Here is a 21174-nt window from a genome sequence, read left to right on the forward strand (position 1 = left end):
ACAATGAATAGCATATTTGAACTCCTTGTAACCTCAAAAATCCAAATAGGTGCAATCGGAGCTCTCTAGGTCTATTAGTGGATTTTTGTTGAAACCCATTGATGGACCTAGAGAGCTCCGATTGCACCTATTTCAGTTTCTGTGGATTTCTGAGGTTGTAAGGAGTTCAAATATGCAATCCATTATTTATTTTGGCTTCTTGGAGGTGTTAAAATATAATAAGAAGAACCAGTAAAAATCTCCACGTTGGACTTGATATATATCATATCAGGCCCAACGTGGAGATTTTTTAAGATTCTTTTTATTATATTTTAACACCTCTGAGAAGTAAAAAAAATAATAGATAGCATATTTGAATTTTTTGGAATCCTCGAAATCTAGAGAAACTGAAATTGGTGCAATCTGAGATCTCTAGATCCATTAAAAACTCACTAATGGATCTAAAGAGCTCCAATTGCACCTATTTCAATTTTTGTGGATTTTTGGGGTTGCAGTGAGTTCAAATATGTTATCCATTATTTTTTTTGACTTCTCAGAGGTGTTAAAATGTAATAAAAAAGAATCTTAAAAAAATCTCCGTGTTAAAATGTAATAAAAAAAAATCTTAAAAAATCTCCTCGTTGGGCCTGATAGGCCCAATGTGGAGATTTTTTATAACCGACCTCTCAAATCGTAAAGAGGTTGACTGTACTAGTGAGTTACAAGTTTAATTTTTTATAACCGACCTCTCAAATCTAACATAGCAATGAAAATGAATCATCTATTCCATTCTATGAATCAAACTAAAGAAAACATATTATTTGTTCTTGTTACATTTGAGAGTAACTAAGCCTATGAATCATCTGTACCATTAGCTACCACCTATGCATCAGTGAGGTCCTTAAAGCAATTATGATGCAACAGTCACAAAATCCGCTAATTATGAACAGATTGTAAGACATACACTGGTGGGTACAACTTGAGGCAACCATGATGAAATGATCCATTCCATGTCACTCGAGTTTGACCAATCACAACCAATAAAAAAAAAAGGATAGTCCGATGCACGAAGCTCCCGCTATGCGGGGTCTCGAGGAAGGATCCATTACAGTAGCCTTACCCTACTTTTTGCAAGAGGCTGTTTCAGGATTCGAACCCATGACCTTTTGGTCACAAAACAACAATTTTACCGTTGCGCCAAGGCTTCCCTTCAATCACAACCAATAATAATTTATAGAAATACGAAATTTTCATACTATATACGTAGCCTGATCTTAATAAACAATTATTCCTTAATAAGTTGGAAATGTGCGATCAAGATGAAACCCCCCAACAATGTCCTTGGCAAGAGGAAAACCATTTTTGCTGAGGAAGTGAACAACCCTTTGGGAATCGTTGCCTCTCCTAAAACTAAATACAAGCCAACACATTTGGCGGAATCTTGCCCCGCTTCCTTCATAATTGAATCGATTGCAGAAAGCTTATCTTTCAGAGTGGAAAGGGGTATGTTAATTGACTTGGGAATAACTGTAATTTTGAAGTGATGTGCTGGCCTTACATCCACCTATACATGTGGCTCACCATTGTTAACAATTTCATTATACTCTTTACTGCTGATCCGTGAAGTCTCATGAATCAGGCTCACTGTGTTGCTTGACTGCAGGAAAAATAATTATACTAGAACTCATTCAACAAAATTAACCATTGTATTAATTCTCATTAAGAATATTTAGAATTTTTCTCTTTTTCTTAGTAACCTTCTTCCATCTAAAAAATTAAAAGAATAAAATTTGGCCTTTGCCACATGAAAGGGTGGGAAATACTTCCATTTTAAATATATTTGAGATGTCGGTTATAAAAAATTGAACTTGAAACTCATCAGCACTAAGCCGATCTCTTCACGATTTGAGAGGTTGGTTATAAAAAATCTCCACGTTAGGCCTGATATGTATCATATCAAGCCCAATGTGGACCTGATATGGAATCATATCAGGCTCATATCAGGCCCAACTTGAAGATTTTTGTCGATTCTTCCTTATGATATTTTAATATCTTTGAGAAGCTGAAATAAACAATATATAGCATATTTGAATTACTCTCGTCTCTACAAGGAGAGCGAATATTTGACAGCGTATTTGACAAGCACAGTTGAATATGTTGGACAGCGAGACGCTAGAGGGGGTGGTGGTGGATAACCTTTCACTTTGAATCAATCTCGTCTCTACAAGGAGTTAGTGTAGTGGAGAGAACAAAACGATTCAAAGTAAAAACAAACAATCACAAACCGTCAAAATGTTTGCTCCTACTCCATGGCCTATGGCAGTCGGTGAATCATCCCTTGAAATTGCACAGGTATTTGGAGGTTGAAAATCCTCTTACACATCGTGTTACAAGAATGTAGAATTGAGCATAAGGAAGAAGAAAAAAAATCTAACACTTGAAGAGTGAGAGTGCTAAGCTTTGGGTCACAAGCTAAAGCAATTTCAGCAAACATTCTGAGTCCCTTTAGCCTCTTATTTATATTTCAAACCCTTAGCTCCATTGTTTGCTTCTGTTTTTTTTTCCCAGGCCACGCTAGCTAGTTGAACCCTTGATCAATCAACTGTTAACTTGAACTTATCAGCTTATGCATTGTGATGATTACTTTAGTCGACACATTTAATTCATTAATCAATTGCTTGAACAGTAGTCAGTAGCTAAGGTAGGTATCTGACCATTGCATGTAGCTATTATCAAACCAATAACTTTATTTGTTATGAATCAACCAATTGACATGAGTTCAGTCGATTGGCAAGGCAGCTAACCCTAAGTTGACCAAAGGCATGAGTTGAGTAACATCAACATCTTTGACTGCTTGGTCAACTGTTACCCTTGAATAGAATTACTCATCCTGTACATGGTTTGGCAAGTGATTTACCAAAGTACAAGTTGACTAACTAAAACTTCCTAGTCGATTGACACTTGAACAAAAATATTTTGTTCTATTTATTTTTCTTTAGGCCCAAATCGACTGCTAAGTCGAATCATGTACAACTCGACTGAAAGACTCTTTCAGCTTCCTATTCTCTGATGCCGATCACTTCTAATGTTGGGTCTGTTCCTTAGTCTAATCTCACCTATTTCCCAAATTAACACACTCAACTCTCCTCCCAAGAGCTTACTTTCGTGCCAAGAGGTTCTCCATGCCTCCAAGACCTTTTTATGCCAAAAAACATCCTAGCTTTTGGATCTTTCATGTCTAGAGACTTTGTCACCTCTGGGAATTTTTAATTTTGCCCATGGTCTCTTTGAGCTATTGGCACTTAATGCTACCAAGAATCTAGTTTCTGACCTTCTTGAGTTTCCACATGCCAAGTACCCAATCCTTGACCTATTTGTGTTTCCTCGTACCAAGTATCTAGTCGTCATCAATCTACTTAGATTTCTATTATTGCACTATGTTGGTGGCAAGGAACATTAGGAAACTACGCACAGAGGAATAACACAAGGGTAGATTGATAAAATCTTTGCAATACTTGTCAGGTTTCCTTGCACCTGTACATATCACAACATCTCTTAACTTAAATTTTATCCTGACATTGAAACTATATGCACAAACCACATCTTTGGGGGCATGATTGCGCCAGCAGAAGTAAGGTTAGAAAAAGAAAAGAAAAACAATTCCACATATACCTTGGTGGAGCAATAAATGTACCTGCAAGAGTCACAAGAGTAAGTTGGGATCAAAATCTTAATCAGGATGACTATGAAATTCCTCAAATTTATTTGTTTATAGCATTTTCTTTATATGCACAGATAAAACAGTAGATGAAACAAAACGTAACTATAACAAAACAAAAATTAAATTAAACTAGGAAAATGTCAATATCTCTGACTCTATGTAAAGCTGAAACAAACTATAATATCAAAAGTGTGCTTGTGACTACAAAACTGGAGGTGCAGGGAAGTAGACAATAAGCACAAATCGCTAAGTGGGTAATTACAAAAGATGCACAATTTAATATTATTTAAGTTCTTTAAGTTCTCAATTGATACATAAGTGTACATCTATAATCATCTAGCATTTAGAATTACAAATTATCATCATATGTTATTGTCAATTAAGTTGAATTCTCTTACTATTTAATCAATAGATAAACAGGCCATCAAGAATATAATATCAAATGGATAAATATCACAAATCATGTGAGTATCAACAAATATAAACATCATCAAGGTATAAATGGGATAAATTAATTAAAAAGGGAATCCCTGGAGTAATGTCATACGTCATCTGATGTATGCGCTAAAATCTCGCATCTGTGGACTACGATAATAAAACGTCATTGCACAAATAAATACTGACCATGAGCAACTCATGCCACCACAACTCATATGTGCAGTCAGGTACTCTGGTAGGCCAAGAGTGCTCACTTTTAGTATTTCATTTTCTCCATTTATCACAATTGTTAAATTTTAAATTCATATCTTCTCGGTCAGTCTAAACGATCAACCCAAGTCAACTTTTAATATGAATCATATCAATTCATTAAGGTCTAAGTTATATAATATGAAGCTACAAGTATCAAAATCTAGAATATCAAGTAGCATATAAGGTCAAGCAATTATATGGTGTTGTTTCCACGGGGAAGAGAAGAAGACTGCCGATGCCCAGAAAAGAGGGCAGCAAAGTGCTGCTCTTGTTGCTGGAGAGAGTAGCATCTAGGGCTGCTTTCCCCCTCTTTGCTGGCGGCCTCGGCTATCTCTGGCGAGCTCCGGCGATGCTGCCAAGAATCAGGGATAGCAAGGGTGGCTGTTGGCTAGAAAAAAAGAGCAGCAGCTAGGGCTATTGCTGTTGGATGTTGGAGAAGAATAAAAGGAAAAAAAGGCTGCAAAGAAGCTGCTGCTCGTTGATGGAGAAGAAGAGGGAGAGGATTGTTGTGGCTGCTGCGGTTGTGAAGGGAAGAAGAGACTAATGCTTTGTTTACTCCAAAGCGCGGATGGAGAAGGGAAAGGAATCACTCGTGGAAAACTATCCTCACTAGAAAGGAAGAGAAAAGCGAAGGAAAGCATATAAAAGAAGGAAACAACAAAGGATGGGAGGGAAAGGAATCCTTCTGGAGGGGAGACCACTGGAAGGAAGGAGTCGGAGAGGGAGATGATATCTAACCGGCCGTGGAGCACGATGACAGCCGTGCCAGACGACGTTGTGGGTTGGCGGAGCGTGACTTTGGTGATGGCGTCGCTGCTGCTGAGCACAGAGATGCTGCACTAATTGCGGTGGTTGCTAGCGGCATTGGATCCTCCGCTCCCTCTGGCTGCTGGTGGCAATGTCGATGACATCGTTCTTGGACAAGGAGCGATTGGTGTTAAGATTGGGGTTGTGGAGGTGGAGTGAGGGCGAGGGGGTAGGAGAAGCACTGCTTGCGGCGGTTGCTGGCGGCGTTGGATCCTCCGCCTCTGCTAGTCACCGGCGGTAGTGGTGACAATGTCGTTCTTTGGCAGGGAATGATTGGTGTTGACGTTGGGGTTGTGGAGGTGGAGTGAGGGGGAAGGAGAAGTGGAGGTCGTGCCTCTTGCTTCCGTTTGATTTTGAGGGGACGAAAAAAGGGGAAAAAATAGTCAACGGATTTGAAATCTGTCCCTCGATTGTTTTTTCCCATGTAAATTTAGGAAAGTATCTCGCCATTCGTCTAATCTATCCGTTTCTAATCCGCATGCATTTTGGAGTAAACATGGCATAAATAGAGAGGAGAGTCGAGCGTGAGGCGGTGGGAGAGAAGACACGTAAGGATTTCAGGAAAAGAGGAGAATAGGTGGCAAACAATGAGTTTACATGCATGGGAGATTGATGAAGAGGGAAAAAAAATTCAATACATAAAATTGCATATATGGGCGGCCGAGGCTAAACCATGAACTGTAAATGAACTGGATGATCTAACCCAGGCTTATATGATGCAGTAGAGGTATGCAACATCCACATATAAGTATCCGTTAATGGGGAAAAATAAGTGTTCCTACATATTCATATCTTGAGTTTGTTCAGGTTCAAGATGCGGAGGAACATCAGTAAGAAGGTGATCTTGCACAGTTCAAGCATCAGGCTAATATAAGGCAGATATTGGAAGTAGTTCTATGAAATTAACAAAAAAATAAATGCTTCATACTGACCGATATGAGAAGACATTGTCAACATAGCCTTTTTGACTGAAGTAGCTAGAAAATACTTCCAATCACCTCTTTTGAGAAATGTCGTTAGTATATAAATCACATGCTTGTGTCCATATCTCATAGCATGAAAAAGAGCATTGAAAGATGCTTATGAGAGGATAAATTGAATGTCATAAAAGTGTGAGTTGTGCATCCATCTTCTCTTATAAGCATTTCTCAAGGATATTTGCAACCTTGAGATAGGTAGCGTGAGTTTCTCTCGCTTATAGAAAAAAAAGTAGATCTGCTACTTTAATGACCCCCCTAGTGCCGACCTCACAGATATAGAGGGAGGTAAATGCAGGTACATAGCCGTTAGGCGCATGGTGGGGTAAACCCCAGGATATCAGTTCCTGAGAATCAACCCATTACGCCAGAGATGCCGCCTACCATCTGCGCTAGGCCCTAGGGGCTTCTCTCGCTTATAGAAGAACACATGGATAAGTGATTGGGTGGATGAACATGGAACTTAAGTAGTTGATAGAGAGGCCTCAATGCTTAGTTGTAGAAGGATGAGAAGAATCTAGGCAGGTGGCTGAGAGATACCAATGTTGACCTACATGTCAAAACAAGATGATGACGAAAGGAAGTGGAGGAATAAGTATCAGCTCCCTATGATCTTAATAAAGGAATTATTAGGTTAATAAATAGGTAGTCTTCTCTACTATGTACATATATTAGATTTATTGTAACTTTACAATTATATACATAGAAATTTTATAGCTACAATTAGACCTACATTTTTAGGTTTGAGTACCTAAATACTACGATGGATCTAGGGCAACGAGGATACCTCTAACATTGTTGGATGCAACATGAGCAAAATCCATGTATGCTAGTTGACAATCTTATGATACTTGCATATGTGAGATAAATTTGTGTCTTAGTTGACAATCTCATCATGCCAAGGCCAACTCTTGGAAGAGGAAAGAAATATTCAAAAGCAATAACTGAAACAATATGGGCTTTTACAATAACCCAACCATGACAAAATAAACCAAGTTGACTACAACTAGTTAATGCCACAATTAACATAAAACAATATTTTATGGATTTGGAAAATAAATAAAATTTTATTTTAAACCTAAGACTGTTTGTTTATACCAAATCAATTTCATATGAGCCTATTCTGCACATCTGCCCATAGGCATATATTAATCAAGCCTTTCTTGTATTATCTTCATACTTTTTTTTTTAAATCTCACGTATCATAGCAATTTGGTTTGGTGGGAATTGTTGTATAGAGCCTTAATTACATCTCTTGCTAAATTTTTTGAAAAGATGTCATGACAAGATCATGACATCTAGGTTTTCTTTTGTAAAACATAGCATTGTTTAGGTACACCATTGACATGTATGGACTCTGGTGTCATCTAATTTGCTATATTTCAAGTTCAGTTTTAAGAAGCATTCAGCTTCATTATCATGTGACTTGTTAACCACAGGAAAGAATTCGCGAGAGAGATGACAATCAATGAAAAGTCCATTAAACAAGGTATAGAGTAATGTAGTAATTTTGCGCTTTGTCATGGCTTGAAAAATCATGGCATTCTAGGTTGCGTGGTCAAAATGTACCATTCCAGTCAATCACTATTTGTGTCAGTTGTGCCAATGAATATTGTATGATGATGACACTCAATTATTAGCCTGGCGTAATTAATAGTTGAAATAATTGTATGCTTTGAAATTTTAATTCAAATGACTTCTTTTTAATTGCTATAGACTTGTATTTGAAAGTAAAGTTATGGATGCACATTATGTAATTAAAACATTAAAGAATTCATCTTGACACGTTTGTGAGCATGCTAAGTCTCGACACGACATCACACTGAAATTGTACCATTCTGATTGGAGAACTAGACTCTAACATGATACAAGAGTTTAAACCTTGTCTATTACTATGCCGATTTTCTAGGATACTATACGTAGAGACATTTGAGAATAATATTGGACTTTCAAGTGAAAAAGACCAACTGTTTTCATAATTACAAGAGTATAACATATTAAAATATTCATGATTAAACTATGTATTGATCAAAATTTGTGGGTGATTGAAGATGTAATATTGAGTCAATGATGAGGATATAATATTGAAGATGCATTAAGAATTCAAGGCGCGTTGTCACAAGTTAGTTTACGAGTTACTAATTGGATTATCACAAGTTCAAGCTATTTTATTAGAGAACCATATGTGTAGAGAAAACAAAGTTCTTGCCTATAATTAGTGGAACTTGTTCGAATGTGACAACTAGGAAAGATGTGATTAATAAATTGCCCTTTGTACTGTTCTTTCAAATGAAGCATTTCTCTTCTAAATTTCTGCACCCTATATGTTGTTTTAATAGTAGTTTCACCAACTTGATTTTTCAGCTTATTTAATGCCTAATCCTAACCTTTTTTTTTTCTCTAGTCACTGATTGCATTGAAAAAAGGTGCTCAGTTGCTTAAATATGGCCGGAAAGGGAAGCCAAAGTTCTACCCATTTAGATTATCAAGTGTAAGTTGACTACTAACTTGTCTTCTCTTCAAGTTTATCCAGGATTTTATATTTGTATCCACAACATATCAGTTTCACCTATTTGATTTGTGAGAGAAACTAGCCGAAGAAAAGTACTGATTCTCTATAGCAGGCTAGTAAATACCTCCATTATATCTTGATTGTGGATCTAAGTACCTTTGGTATCAATAATTAATTGACCACTTACATCATGCATTTATGTTAAATAGTTAACTATTTCCAGTAAGTAACTTGAATGGCCACTCTAGTAAAGTTTACGTTCTCATGCCATAATGGTACATTTTCTTTCGGACCAAAGAACTTGTTAATTGAAATACATGCTTAAACTCTGCCTTGGAAATTTAATGATCCATGATGACTGAATAACAGAGAATTTCATTACTGAAGAAATGAAAAGTGAAGAATCTTTAATTTTTTAATGAACACTTTTACAGGATGAATCAGCTTTGATTTGGTTATCAAGTAGTGGAGAAAAATATTTGAAGCTAGCTTCCGTTTCAAGAATTGTACCTGGACAAAGAACTGTGAGATCACACCATGATTCATTTTACTTTTCATATTTCTTTTTTTTGAAGTTTATATGATTCTTATATTCAACATGAATGCTTGTCTTCAGCCTGTTTTTCAAAGACATCTACGCCCTGATAAAGACTACTTATCCTTTTCGCTTATCTACAAGGACGGCAAGAGATCTCTAGATCTTGTAAGAATTCCTAGTCTTTTTTTTGGCACATATATTATCATTTATACTATGTTCCTAGTTCTCCTGACTATGGTTGTCCGTATTTGCAATAGATATGCAAGGATAAAGTTGAAGCGGAAGTCTGGTTTTCAGGTCTCAAGGCATTAATTTCCATAGGACAATATGGTCGTTCCAAAATAGACGGATGGAACAATGGAGGATTTTGTTCTGAAGTAAGTGTGACTAAAGAAATCACTTTTGTTCTATTCTAGATGGAATATATAGTTTAATTCCATCATGGCATATTATGCTAGTAGTTAGTTAATTGAAATATCCTATCTATGGTGGATGTAATTGTTCTTTGTTCAAGTGAAACTTGCTCTATTAATTTCAACATGGTGTTATAACATACCAACGGACTACGAAATTTTCATCTTGAATCCCTTTGAAAGGGAGACCACGAGTTTGGTGTAGCGTTGCTGTTGCAACCTCCCTCACTTCTTGCTCTTTACGTCTCATCCTTTCTTTAACTTTATTTTATATTGAGACCATGATGTGATTAAACCGCAAATTGTATGTCGTCAAGTAATAAAAGATATCGATCCCACGAGGACTGTAAATCAACTACTAGTCGGAATGACAAAATAGATTATCTAGAGAATCACGGGTGGTTGAAGTCACAAGAAAGGTGGATCAAATATACAGAGAGAAATCAGAAAGAAGGTCGAGTGATCAAAGGGATAAGGCAGAGAGATTAATGAGAAGACAGAGAGATCTCAATAAGAAGGCAGAGAGATCATAAAAAGAAGGTAGAGTGATCCAAGTAGAAGGAGTGAGATCATAGAGAGAAGACAGTAGGTGAAGGCAATTCTAGGATTTTGATTTCACCACAATGATTGTAACACCTAATGTATATTTGGTTTCCTATTCTCAATGGGTATTTATATAGGCGGACTATACTATGTAATCTGATGCGAACTTTTGAAACTACACCAGCATATCAATTCCAATTTGTCATCTACTTTCATAGCGGCAGGGCTGAGGGATTGCTTTCCTAAAGCGATCCTATCACAAGATCCCACAACCACCGAGTTGCACTCTCCTGATGTGTGGCGACGAATTGAAATTGATCCATTAAGATTTATGCCAACATATTGCTCCTCCTGGTATACCGTTTTACTTTTGTCGGCAACTCTTCACGTCTCGGGTTATACGGGTCGGAGGATTGGGTTCTCCTTTGAGTTTATCCCCAAATTCTCATGGGATACGAATCTCGTACTTTTGGCATTAAGATCGTGTGTATATAGTAGGCCTAGACCATAAACACATATTTTATCAAACAAGAAACATGTCAAACATATAAATTAAGCGAAAAGATGTTCAATATCAAAAGGGCTACTCCCTATATCCTAGAATCAAGAGAACTACTCCATAATAAGAGAATTACAAACCAAAGGCATTAAGAAAAGCATTCATACAGTCCAAAACAAAGAATAGAGATAAAGAAATGCTTAGGGAGAAGTTCCCGGTGTTTTCGAATGAATTCCTCGCTTTGGTGGTGGATGGATCGTATCGATGACTTCTTGAATGGTGGCTCTAGGGTTTCCCCAAGAGGGGAAAACCCTCTCCCAAGGAGGGGGACGAAGTCCCCTGGTCTAAGATGAGTCAAGCAAGGGGTTCCTTGACCTTTTGATACCTCCCTCATACATTCCAGATCCGTCCTCATTTGTCGAGTTCGGCCAAAACCAGTTTTTCACCCTTAGATCTAGTTTTCTTGGGTTGGTCCTTGAAGAAAACTTGTAGAGCTTGAAAGTATCTACATTTTGATAGGTGGTTCGACCACTGGCTCCAACCGAGCCAAAAGTTATGGCCCTTCGAAGTTTGGTTTGTAGTTTGGGTCGGACAGGGCAGATTTGCCAGATAAACAGGGCTCCGACAAAATGGCTTTTTCGACCATTAGATTTGGTTTTCTCGGGTTGGACCCTGAATCAAAGTTGTAGATCTTGAAATTATCTACATTTTGATATGTGATTCGACCCATGCGTCTAACCAAGTCGAAAGTTATGACCGTTTTACTTTTGATCTGCAGTGTCGTCAGAATCCTACACGACCTGTGCCCACCGAGACAGCCACCCATGTTTGGCTCTTGAAATTGGCTATTTTGGACACGGGTCATGCCCAGCAGCATGACCCCTGTGGTGGGATCTGTTGGGAGGCTTTTTAGTACCATTTTGCACCCGATTTCTTCCATACGAAGGCCGGAACATGTTCCTTGATTAAAACTTCATTTTGATAGTCCTTTGAATCCCCCTTTTCTTCCCAAACGCTTTGTATGTTGGCTTGATGATGAGGCTCGATGATGAGGCCTGGCTAGCCTGTGTTGAGTTTTTTTCCGCCACATTATTCATATTTCTTGGCCGTAGGAGTACGCTCGTGTCATGAGACATTGCGGGAGCATGCTCCTTGCTCCAGCTCCACGTTCAATGCTTTATTTTAGCTCCAGATTCATGTCCTATCAATGAAAACAAGCCAAGAATAGTTATCCGAACTAAAAGTAACAAAATGAAGCATACAAAGATGAAAACATGGAATATATGCATATAAAATGGGACAAGATATGCGTTAATTTACGATAAAAATCCTATATGAAATATGCTCATCAGACCACCAGAGATATCCTCCTTATTTCTCCAATGTGCCTACTTTGTCTACGTATGCAAGTAAACGTATCATCAACCCTTGTCTCCTTCCATGTGTAGAGCTCCATTGCTACTTGATTCATCTTGGCATTGGAAAGATCCTTAATCATCAATAGATTCACCTCTTGTGCCACCTTGTTGTGCATCCTTCAATATCGCCCCTTGTTACATTGCGCCCTCCTACTTCACCCAGTCCATTGGCAAAAGTTGCTACAGCCTTTGTAGCTGACACCTCAATGAGTCAGTTACTGCTTAGGCAGTGCAACTACATTGACCAATTACAACAGATCCTACCCCAACCATAGCTTCCCTTGAGTTCCTTTCTATGGAGATAGTATCCTTATGTCTGGATCATTATCCTATCTATAAGCCAAACCTCTTGATTTTCTTCTCTGTTCGCCATTGCTTCCCGTGTCATGCCTAACCCTGTAAACTATGCACATAGTTCATGCAATGCTGGAGCATGTGCGGGCTTTATGGAAGCAAACCTCTAGCTTGAGCCCAAACCAAATGGTTAAGTCCAAGCCCATGACAAGGATCTGGGCATGTTTGAGCAGCAAAAGCAAAAAAGAAGAAAGACATTGGTAGGAGATTTCTTTAAAAGGGTAGCATGGATAAAAGGATGCAATGTCTAAAGAAATACAACTGTAAATAAAGAAATGGAGCTCTAATCTAGAAAATCAACCTTTGAAGAAAAAGAAACAATTTTAACAATAGCAGCATCAAGTAAGAAAAAGTGCAACTAAAAAAATGTTACAAAGCTAAGTGTTTCTATTGTCCTTATCTCAACATCAACTTTTACCTTATCCACCTTTATCACATATTGCTAGCTAAAAATAAGAAATCATTATTCTCTTTCTCATTGCCAACAACTTTCTCCTCTTGAAGTCGATATCAAAGTTTTGCTTTCTTTCTCTTGATGTATACAAGGGGGTAGCCAGGTGCACGAAGTTCCCGTCAATGTACTGACATATGCGAGAGTAATATGTGAAAAATTACCCTTTCTCTCTACATTCTCTTTTATTAGATAAATATTGAAACTCTAATCTCATTTTGTTAGGGTTACTTAGGATTCAATACCATGCGTGAGAATAACATGAATAAAGGACAATACAAGGTCATAATCTAGAAGAGGACCATGATCTTCCTAGAAGAAGATAATGTAGAAGTAATTATTTTGAGATTAACCATAATTTTTATTATTAATTGGAAAAAAATCACACACATGTAGAGAGAGATTGTACCTCTTCCTTCTATAAACTTGGGCGTGGACCATTACCTTTAGGATAAGTCTCTTCTAATCCTTGGTCTAACTCCTATGAACTTGATTGTGGATCATACCTTTCAGATAAGTCTATCATTATTAAAAGTGTATTTGTCCTTGAGCTAGAATTAGAAAATAAGATTTTGTAAAACCATCTTTCTTCTCAAGCATGAGCTTGGTTTAACCTTCCTAGACAAGATGCATGTGTGGGAAGTGATGAAGCTCATTAAATAGAAGATTGGACTTTAATGAGTAGAAGAAACATGCATGGAAGATGGGAGGAAGAGATCATGCAAATGTGAGGGTAGATAGTACATCTCTAAAGGAGAAGAGGGGGGAGAAAGGAAGTTCACCTGGAATTGCTAGTGGAGTGGTAGAGGAATGTGGGGAGGAAGGATGTTGATGGCCACGTGTTAAGAGAGAATACATCCAGGTAGAAGGACGGGGCAACTAAATAAGTGGTGGAAAATAAAAGTTTGAAGGCAAATGGTGCTCTGGAAGGTATGGGGAGTTAGAACAATAAATTTGTCACTTTATTGATATCGGAGTATTAGAAGGGTGAGAAGGTGGACAACAGAAGAAGTGATGGTGACGGCAATTGCAATGTTGGAAGAGAGGATTGATCAAGGAAAGAAGGGAGGGTATGAAAATAATGACATTGGGATATGAGGATGATCAAGTGAAATAGAGGGCTAATTGTGATGTTGGTTTTAGTAAGGGTGATAGGATAGGAGAAGAGGAAGATTGCATTTTGGAACTTATTCGAAGAGGAGTTTTGTTTGGTAGAATTATTTTCAAAGATGTGAACTAGATCCAATTCCATGGAGAATTATTTAGTGAGAGGAGCAAAAGGGTGATTGGGAGTGGTTTTACACCATGATAGCAAGAAGAACAAGGGTCAGATTGAAGAATTGGTTCAATAAGATCAGTTTTATGGGGGAAAGGAGGATGCATTTGCTGTGGTTCAAGAGGACTAGGGGATTGAGGAAAGATAGAGAGACTAGTTGTTAGAGACACTAAACAAGGATCAAATACCATGGGTGAGGATCATGGCTTAAAGTCTCATTCCATGTTAGGGTATCAGTTCTTGTCCAGAAGGAGATCATGTTGGTGCCATGTCGAGTTCTGTTCCAAATAAGAAGAGGAAATTCATTGGAAATTTCTTCTGAGTTGATGTAAAAATTACCACTGGCAGATGCCAGTGAAGGTCTGCTAGGGTGTTGAATATCAGGCCCATGCTACGCCTTGGCTTGTATGCAAAAGGATTCGCCACAACCAATATGGGTATTTAAAATAATACTGACAATAACTAATGTTCGGAAATAACCTCTTGCAAAAAGTAGGGTAAAACTGTGTATAATGGATCCTTCCCCGGGCTGCCCCTTTTTTACTGACAATAACTAATGTAGATGCTAGAAGAGCGGATTTAAATATCTCCTTGGATTTATTTAAATAATCTCATGTCTTCTTGGAAGATAATGTAGGAGAAGAATTGTTTGCTATTATTGCTGTATAAACATCACATATATAGTGTTAATAATTCTTCTGTTTTGTAACCCTTTAACTCATTTTAGTACCTTGATAAATGGTGGATTGACTCCAAATACATATATATTAAAATCTATTACAACGGTTGACACATAGATTTCTTCAAATTCACATAAGATATAAAGGGTATTCTGGTGCATGAAGCTCTTGCCAATGCGAGGTCGAAGTGTCTATTGTAAGAATTCAAATACACCTAAGATATAATTAACTAAAGGAAATAAACACAATGCTAACAAGCTTTGTTTTTACTTAGTTTACAACCGACGACTGCTAGTCCAAGGCCCGCACTTTTTGAGTGTGTTCGTTGAGCAATTCACTAATAGCACGAAGAGAATACAAATAAATCAAATACAAAGTGCATGTAAATAAAAGATATCGACAACATGAAGGAGGTAGTAACTTGAGTGTCGGTTGTTGGAGCAGCACTTTAGCATCGTAGAATGAGTTTCAAAGTAGCACGCGAGTATGAAAGTCGTAAGAAAAGTTGTGTTTGAGGTGCTGGTCGAACCCTCCTTTTATAGCCCTTTCCAGGCGTTTTGATCCCTTCAGGGTGCTTGGGGTCGACCTGAATCGATTTGACTCAATGGGCGATTATCCACTTCCGGGCGCTTGGATTCCTTCTGGGCTCTTGGATCGTTGACGTGGTTGCATCTCAGTGAACCTTTATTCAAGTTGCCTCTATCCCTTCCCGGGATCCCTTCCAGGCGCTTAGAGTCTGATGTGTGCCACCCACCCAACTAGGGTGTGCCAACTTTGCTTCTTGCATGATTGGATTCAGGTTATTTCGGGCACCTGGATCCTTTCTGGTTGCTCGGACCTCTGGGCGCCTGGATCCTTTCCGGGCGCTTGGAATGCCTTAACTCCAACTTTGTTTTCTGCATCACAGAGTTAGCATAATAGATATAATATAAATATAAAAATATTTTACACAGTCTCCGACTATTCGGTCTTGACTTTTGGATTTTGCTGAAATCTTATGTCGAACGGATGCCTACTATTCCTTCAACGGGGAACGCGTTCTCACCTACTCCTCTCATGAGAGTTTACCTGCTGTCAAACATCCGGTCCTCCTGACCCGTTTGGACTTTTGCTTAGCATCCGATCTTGACCTTCGGGACTTCCCGCTAGACGTCCAATGCTTGACCCACCTAGACTTATACCCGGTGTCCTTGACTCGAGGGCTTCTGTCCGATGTCCTCTATCTGCTAAGACTTCAGTCCACCCGACTCAGACTTCTTTGTCCAATTTGCTTGACTTGGACTTCTTTGCCTAGCTTCAACTAGAACTTTTCTACCCACTTAGTTAAGCTTGTTAGATTACAAAAACCTTTAACTTTGAACCTTTATCAATATCAAAACACAGGTTTGATTAGTTAGTGCTTCCAGCACCAATAGAGAGTATGGAACTCTCCCATGTTTGTAAGATTCAAAAATATTAGTTATTCTTTCAGTGTCTTTGCTCAAGTAAATATTCTCATTTATTCTTATGGCCGGTCCCAAACCCGGATAAAGGAGGAGAGTTGCGTTAGGTTGACAACCAACATTAAACTATGACAAATGTTCAATGAATCCTTATGGCAATTTTCCTTCTTGGAGTTATATAAGACTCTTTACTCATTCGCTCAATATTCTATCATCATTAACCTCTTACAACAAACATATTATACATACTTCAAAGTCCTAACCTTTCAAATTTTCTTCTTTTTTATTTCATGTTTATATTAGGTCAAGTTTTGATTACCTTTAGACACCTTTAAGTGCCTGACCATTTAATCAAGCACAGGTACCCATTTAAAATTATAGAATTGGATAGGGTAGAGGGAGAGATATTCACAATGGGTATTGGCTCATACACAACGCCCTATGAGACTCATCAATTGACGCACATAGATCTATCTTATGTTACGTCAACTTGTCTACATTTTGAAGGATGATCTTACGCTCATACACAACGACCATTGACACTCATCAATTGAGGCGATAGAAATTTCCAAAATTTGTTTTCTCCTTTGATGTCTTAGTCTATCATTATATTCAACATTCTGTTTATGTATTTGTCTATTTGTTTCTATCCTTAAACATGCATTGCTAGATGTGCCATTTTTCTCATATATTCTTACATACAAATGATTCCAGGATGGTAGAGAATCTGCATCTAACAGTATAAGTGATCAGTCAGTTAGCTCCACTTACAATTCTTCAGAGGGCAGACTAACTTCGAGTAACATACAAAATAATCTTTCTTGTGACTACTCTGCACCTTCAGAAACATCAGATGTGACAAATATGCATGCCAAAGGAGTCCCATCAGATGGTTTTAGGATCAGCGTTTCAAGTGTTCCTAGCACATCTAGTCATGGTTCTGCACAGGATGACTTTGATGCAGCTGGAGATGTTTATGTTTGGGGTGAAGTCATATGCGATAGTTCCACAAGAATCAGTGCTGATAAAAGTAGCAATCCTTCCGGTGCTAGAACTGACATCCTCCTGCCTAAGCCTATAGAGTCTAATGTTGTTTTGGATGCTCATCATGTAGCCTGTGGTGTCAGGCATGTGGCACTTGTTACCAGACAGGGTGAACTATTTACATGGGGCGAGGAATCTGGTGGACGATTAGGTCATGGAGTTGGAACTGATATTATTCACCCTCGGTTATTGGAATCTCTTTCAACATTTAATGTTGATTATGTTGCATGTGGGGAGTTCCATACTTGTGCTATTACTGCAGCAGGTGAACTTTATACATGGGGAGATGGAACACATAATGCAGGACTTCTTGGTCATGGGACAAATGTGTGTCACTGGGTACCAAAGAGAGTTTCTTTTCCTTTAGAGGGCCTTCATGTTTCTCATGTTTCTTGTGGTGTTTGGCATACAGCTATAATAACTACAACTGGGCAGTTGTTTACATTTGGTGATGGAACATTTGGTGTGTTAGGCCATGGAGATCGTCAAACACTTTTATTCCCAAGGGAGGTTGAATCATTGGTTGGGTTGAAGACAATTGATGTTTCATGTGGTGTTTGGCACACTGCTGCCATTGTGGAGGTTATGGTGACACAGTCTAGTGCATCATCAGGGAAATTGTTCACTTGGGGTGATGGGGACAAGTACCGCCTTGGCCATGGTGATAAGGTAGCAAGACTTAAGCCAACCTGTGTGCCTTCACTGATAGATTACAATTTTCACAGACTGGGTTGTGGCCATAGTCTTACAATTGGTTTGACCACTTCAGGACAGCTCTTTACTATGGGAAGTACTGTTTATGGTCAGCTTGGTAATCCCAGGTCTGATGGAAAGTATCCGTGCTTGGTTGAAGACAAACTAGCAGTTGAACCTGTTGCAGAGGTTGCTTGTGGTTCATATCATGTTGCAGTTTTGACATCCAAAGGAGAAGTTTACACATGGGGGAAGGGAGCTAATGGAAGATTAGGCCATGGTGACTTTGAAGACCGTAAATTACCTACACTTGTTGAAGCTCTTAAAGATAGACTAGTCAAACATGTCTCCTGTGGATCAAACTTCACAACTGTCATATGTCAGCATAAGTGGGTTTCTGGAGCAGAGCAATCCCTGTGTTCTGCATGTAGACAGCCTTTTGGTTTCACTAGAAAAAAACACAATTGTTACAACTGTGGGCTTGTCCACTGCCATCAATGCAGCTCAAAGAAGGCCTTAAGAGCAGCATTATCTCCTAATCCTGGAAAACCCTATCGTGTATGTGATTCATGTTATGTGAAATTGACTAGTGGATTGGAGATGGGCGGAGTTAATAACAAAAAAACTACTAAAGTCTGGCTTCCAACTGATGGCAAGGACAAGTATGATAAAGCAGAAACCTTATCCAAGGGGTCTCTTTCCAACAATTTGGACTTGATTAAGAACATGGACACTAAGACAGCCAAAATTGGGATGACTTTTAACGCTTTCTCTATTGTTCAGACTCCTAAAATTTCTTCAGTATCACCTCTGAAGACTATTGCTTTCCCTGTTGGAATTGATATACTTCAAACAGTCTCTAAACCAGTTCAAACATCAGTAGCAAAATCTGCTAATCTCTCCAGAGCAGTTTCACCTTTTTCAAGAAAACCTACTCCTCCACGTTCAACAACACCTACTCCTACAACTTCTGGTCTTTCTTTTTCCAAAACTGTTTCTGATAGCTTGAAGAAAACAAATGATCTTCTGAATCATGAACTTCTTAAATCACGTGCTGAGGTATATTTCCCCTCTGGTTGTTTAAAGCATCATTGACCTACTAATTGCTTATTGATTTGATGCATGATAACTAGGTTGAAAGTCTACGACAACGTGGTGAACGCCAAGACTTTGAGTTGCAGAAGGCTGAAAAGAAATTGAAAGATGCAATGGCACTTGTTGCTGAGGAATCTGCAAAATCGAAAGCTGCAAAAGAAGTAATAAAATCACTAACAGCACAGGTAGTTTTGGATTGCAGCTTACAGTCAAATATTGTGTATCTTCACATTTAATATATCAATGATCTGGGATATACATAAATTGAACAATAAAATCATTTTAAATGGTTCAACAGCTTAATGTGTTATAACATTCTTATAATATCTTGCATCAGGGTTGGATGCAAAAAGAGCAGTTCTTATCATTCATGTACCAATTATGTGAATTTGGATTTTTCTGCATTCAGTCCCCATATGTGGGCACCGTGCAACTGTTTTCAAGAGTGGGAATGTATGGTTTGAAGAACCATTAAAACTGTTAGGCATGCTCCACCAACGAAGGACAGACACTTGCCGTATACTTGAAAATAGACTGCAAACACCATTAAGCCAATTGGTTGAGATTTGTTGCGTCTAGGCCAATTTGGTTAGGATCTTAAAGCTATAAAATCCAGATTACATCTCCGACTCACATTTGTTAGTTTTGTAGGATTGTATATTGCAGCTAGAGGGGGGTGTGAATAGGTGCATTTAATTTTTGATGTTTGTTCGATTTTTGTTCTTATATAAAACTGTTGGTACGCAGTGGAAATGTAGAAAAATAAAAAAATATACAGGTAGAGAGAAAGCAAACCCTATTTATGCGGTTGGGAAGCGTTGGTTCCTACTCTATGACTTATGATTCATCAGTGGATAACTCACGGTAACACTGCTAAACTTCCTCCTCCTTGGACACCTTCTGAAGGCGGAGAAAAGTCTTACAGTTCCAGTTGTTTACAATAAACACAAAGGAAATACTAAAGTATAACCAAATACCAAAAGTATATGCGAATAACACAATAGATGCAAAGAATGACAAAAGGTACACAAGGAAAAATTGCTTGGTTGCTTTTTGGTTTATCTAGATTGTTGTATGTTACTCGTGAAGGCCTTGGAATGCAGCAATGCTCTTCTTGAAACCGTTCACAAGTGCTTTTCTTGAGATCTCCATGACATTAGCTTTTATAAGTCTTCTATTCATGAGTGATTAGTTGACTGCTTGTTGTTGATCAGTCGACTCCTTGCTGATTATTAGTCATTCCTCTATGACATGTGGCTTGTTTCACTTGGAGATGGACATGCTATTCCGTTGTTTGGTTCATTAGTCGTCAATTAAACCATTTCCATTCGTCGATTGTCACTGTGGTTCCAGCCTTCCCAAGGCTGGATTTGTGTTGTGCCAAGAGATCCCACATTTCTAGGACTTCCTCCTTTGTCTAATACATGTCGACGTTGACTTACCAAAACTTGAACCTTGTTCAATATCGAATTGACCTCAACCTACTTACCTACCTACATACCTACCAGGACTTCCTGTGCCTAGAAACTCCTCAACTTTAATACCACACATTGCCATCTAGCTGCTAGGACTTCCTTTTGCCCAACCATAGGTCAAACCTGGGCTTGCTGGGATTTCCATTGCCTAGAGTTATACACTCTGGGACTTTCCCTTGCCTAGCCTTATCACGAACACTTCCACTTTCTCAATGTCAACTCCAGAACTTCCACTTGCCCATTCTCATCACGAGGACTTCCTCTTGCACAACCTCATTGTAGGACTTTCACACCTGGCTAGCGGACTACCTAGAGTTCACTCCTCTAGGACTTTAACCTGCCTAGACTTTCTTCCTTGCCAAGCATCCAATCCTCCATCATCCACGACAACTGCTTTATATCTAGTTCCTCATGATTTATCAGGACTTCATCTCATGTTCATAGTTGTTAAAAGTGAGCAAAGTGTAGCAAGGTGCAAGCTTTGCGCTTCAGAGACCTCGGGAGCGCACGAGGTCTCTGAAGTGCGCGCTTAATTGTGCTTCGTGCAAAAGCACAAGCATTTTCTTT

The 21174-nt window shown here is 38.5% G+C and overlaps 1 protein-coding gene across 3 annotated transcripts in view; it reads left to right on the top strand.

Annotated features, from left to right (window-relative positions):
• The window catches only part of LOC122047369 (PH, RCC1 and FYVE domains-containing protein 1-like), a 44077-nt gene that overhangs the window by 15383 nt on the left and 7520 nt on the right, over positions 1 to 21174 (top strand). For all 3 annotated transcript variants that reach the window (XM_042608596.1, XM_042608595.1, XM_042608598.1), the window contains 6 exons: positions 8579 to 8665; positions 9121 to 9210; positions 9303 to 9389; positions 9482 to 9601; positions 17015 to 19096; positions 19171 to 19317. In XM_042608596.1, the coding sequence (XP_042464530.1) occupies positions 8579 to 8665; positions 9121 to 9210; positions 9303 to 9389; positions 9482 to 9601; positions 17015 to 19096; positions 19171 to 19317 (2613 nt within the window). The remainder of the gene's footprint in view (positions 1 to 8578; positions 8666 to 9120; positions 9211 to 9302; positions 9390 to 9481; positions 9602 to 17014; positions 19097 to 19170; positions 19318 to 21174) is intronic.

This window comes from Zingiber officinale, chromosome 2B (genome assembly GCF_018446385.1).
Source record: "Zingiber officinale cultivar Zhangliang chromosome 2B, Zo_v1.1, whole genome shotgun sequence".
NCBI lineage: Eukaryota > Viridiplantae > Streptophyta > Magnoliopsida > Zingiberales > Zingiberaceae > Zingiber > Zingiber officinale.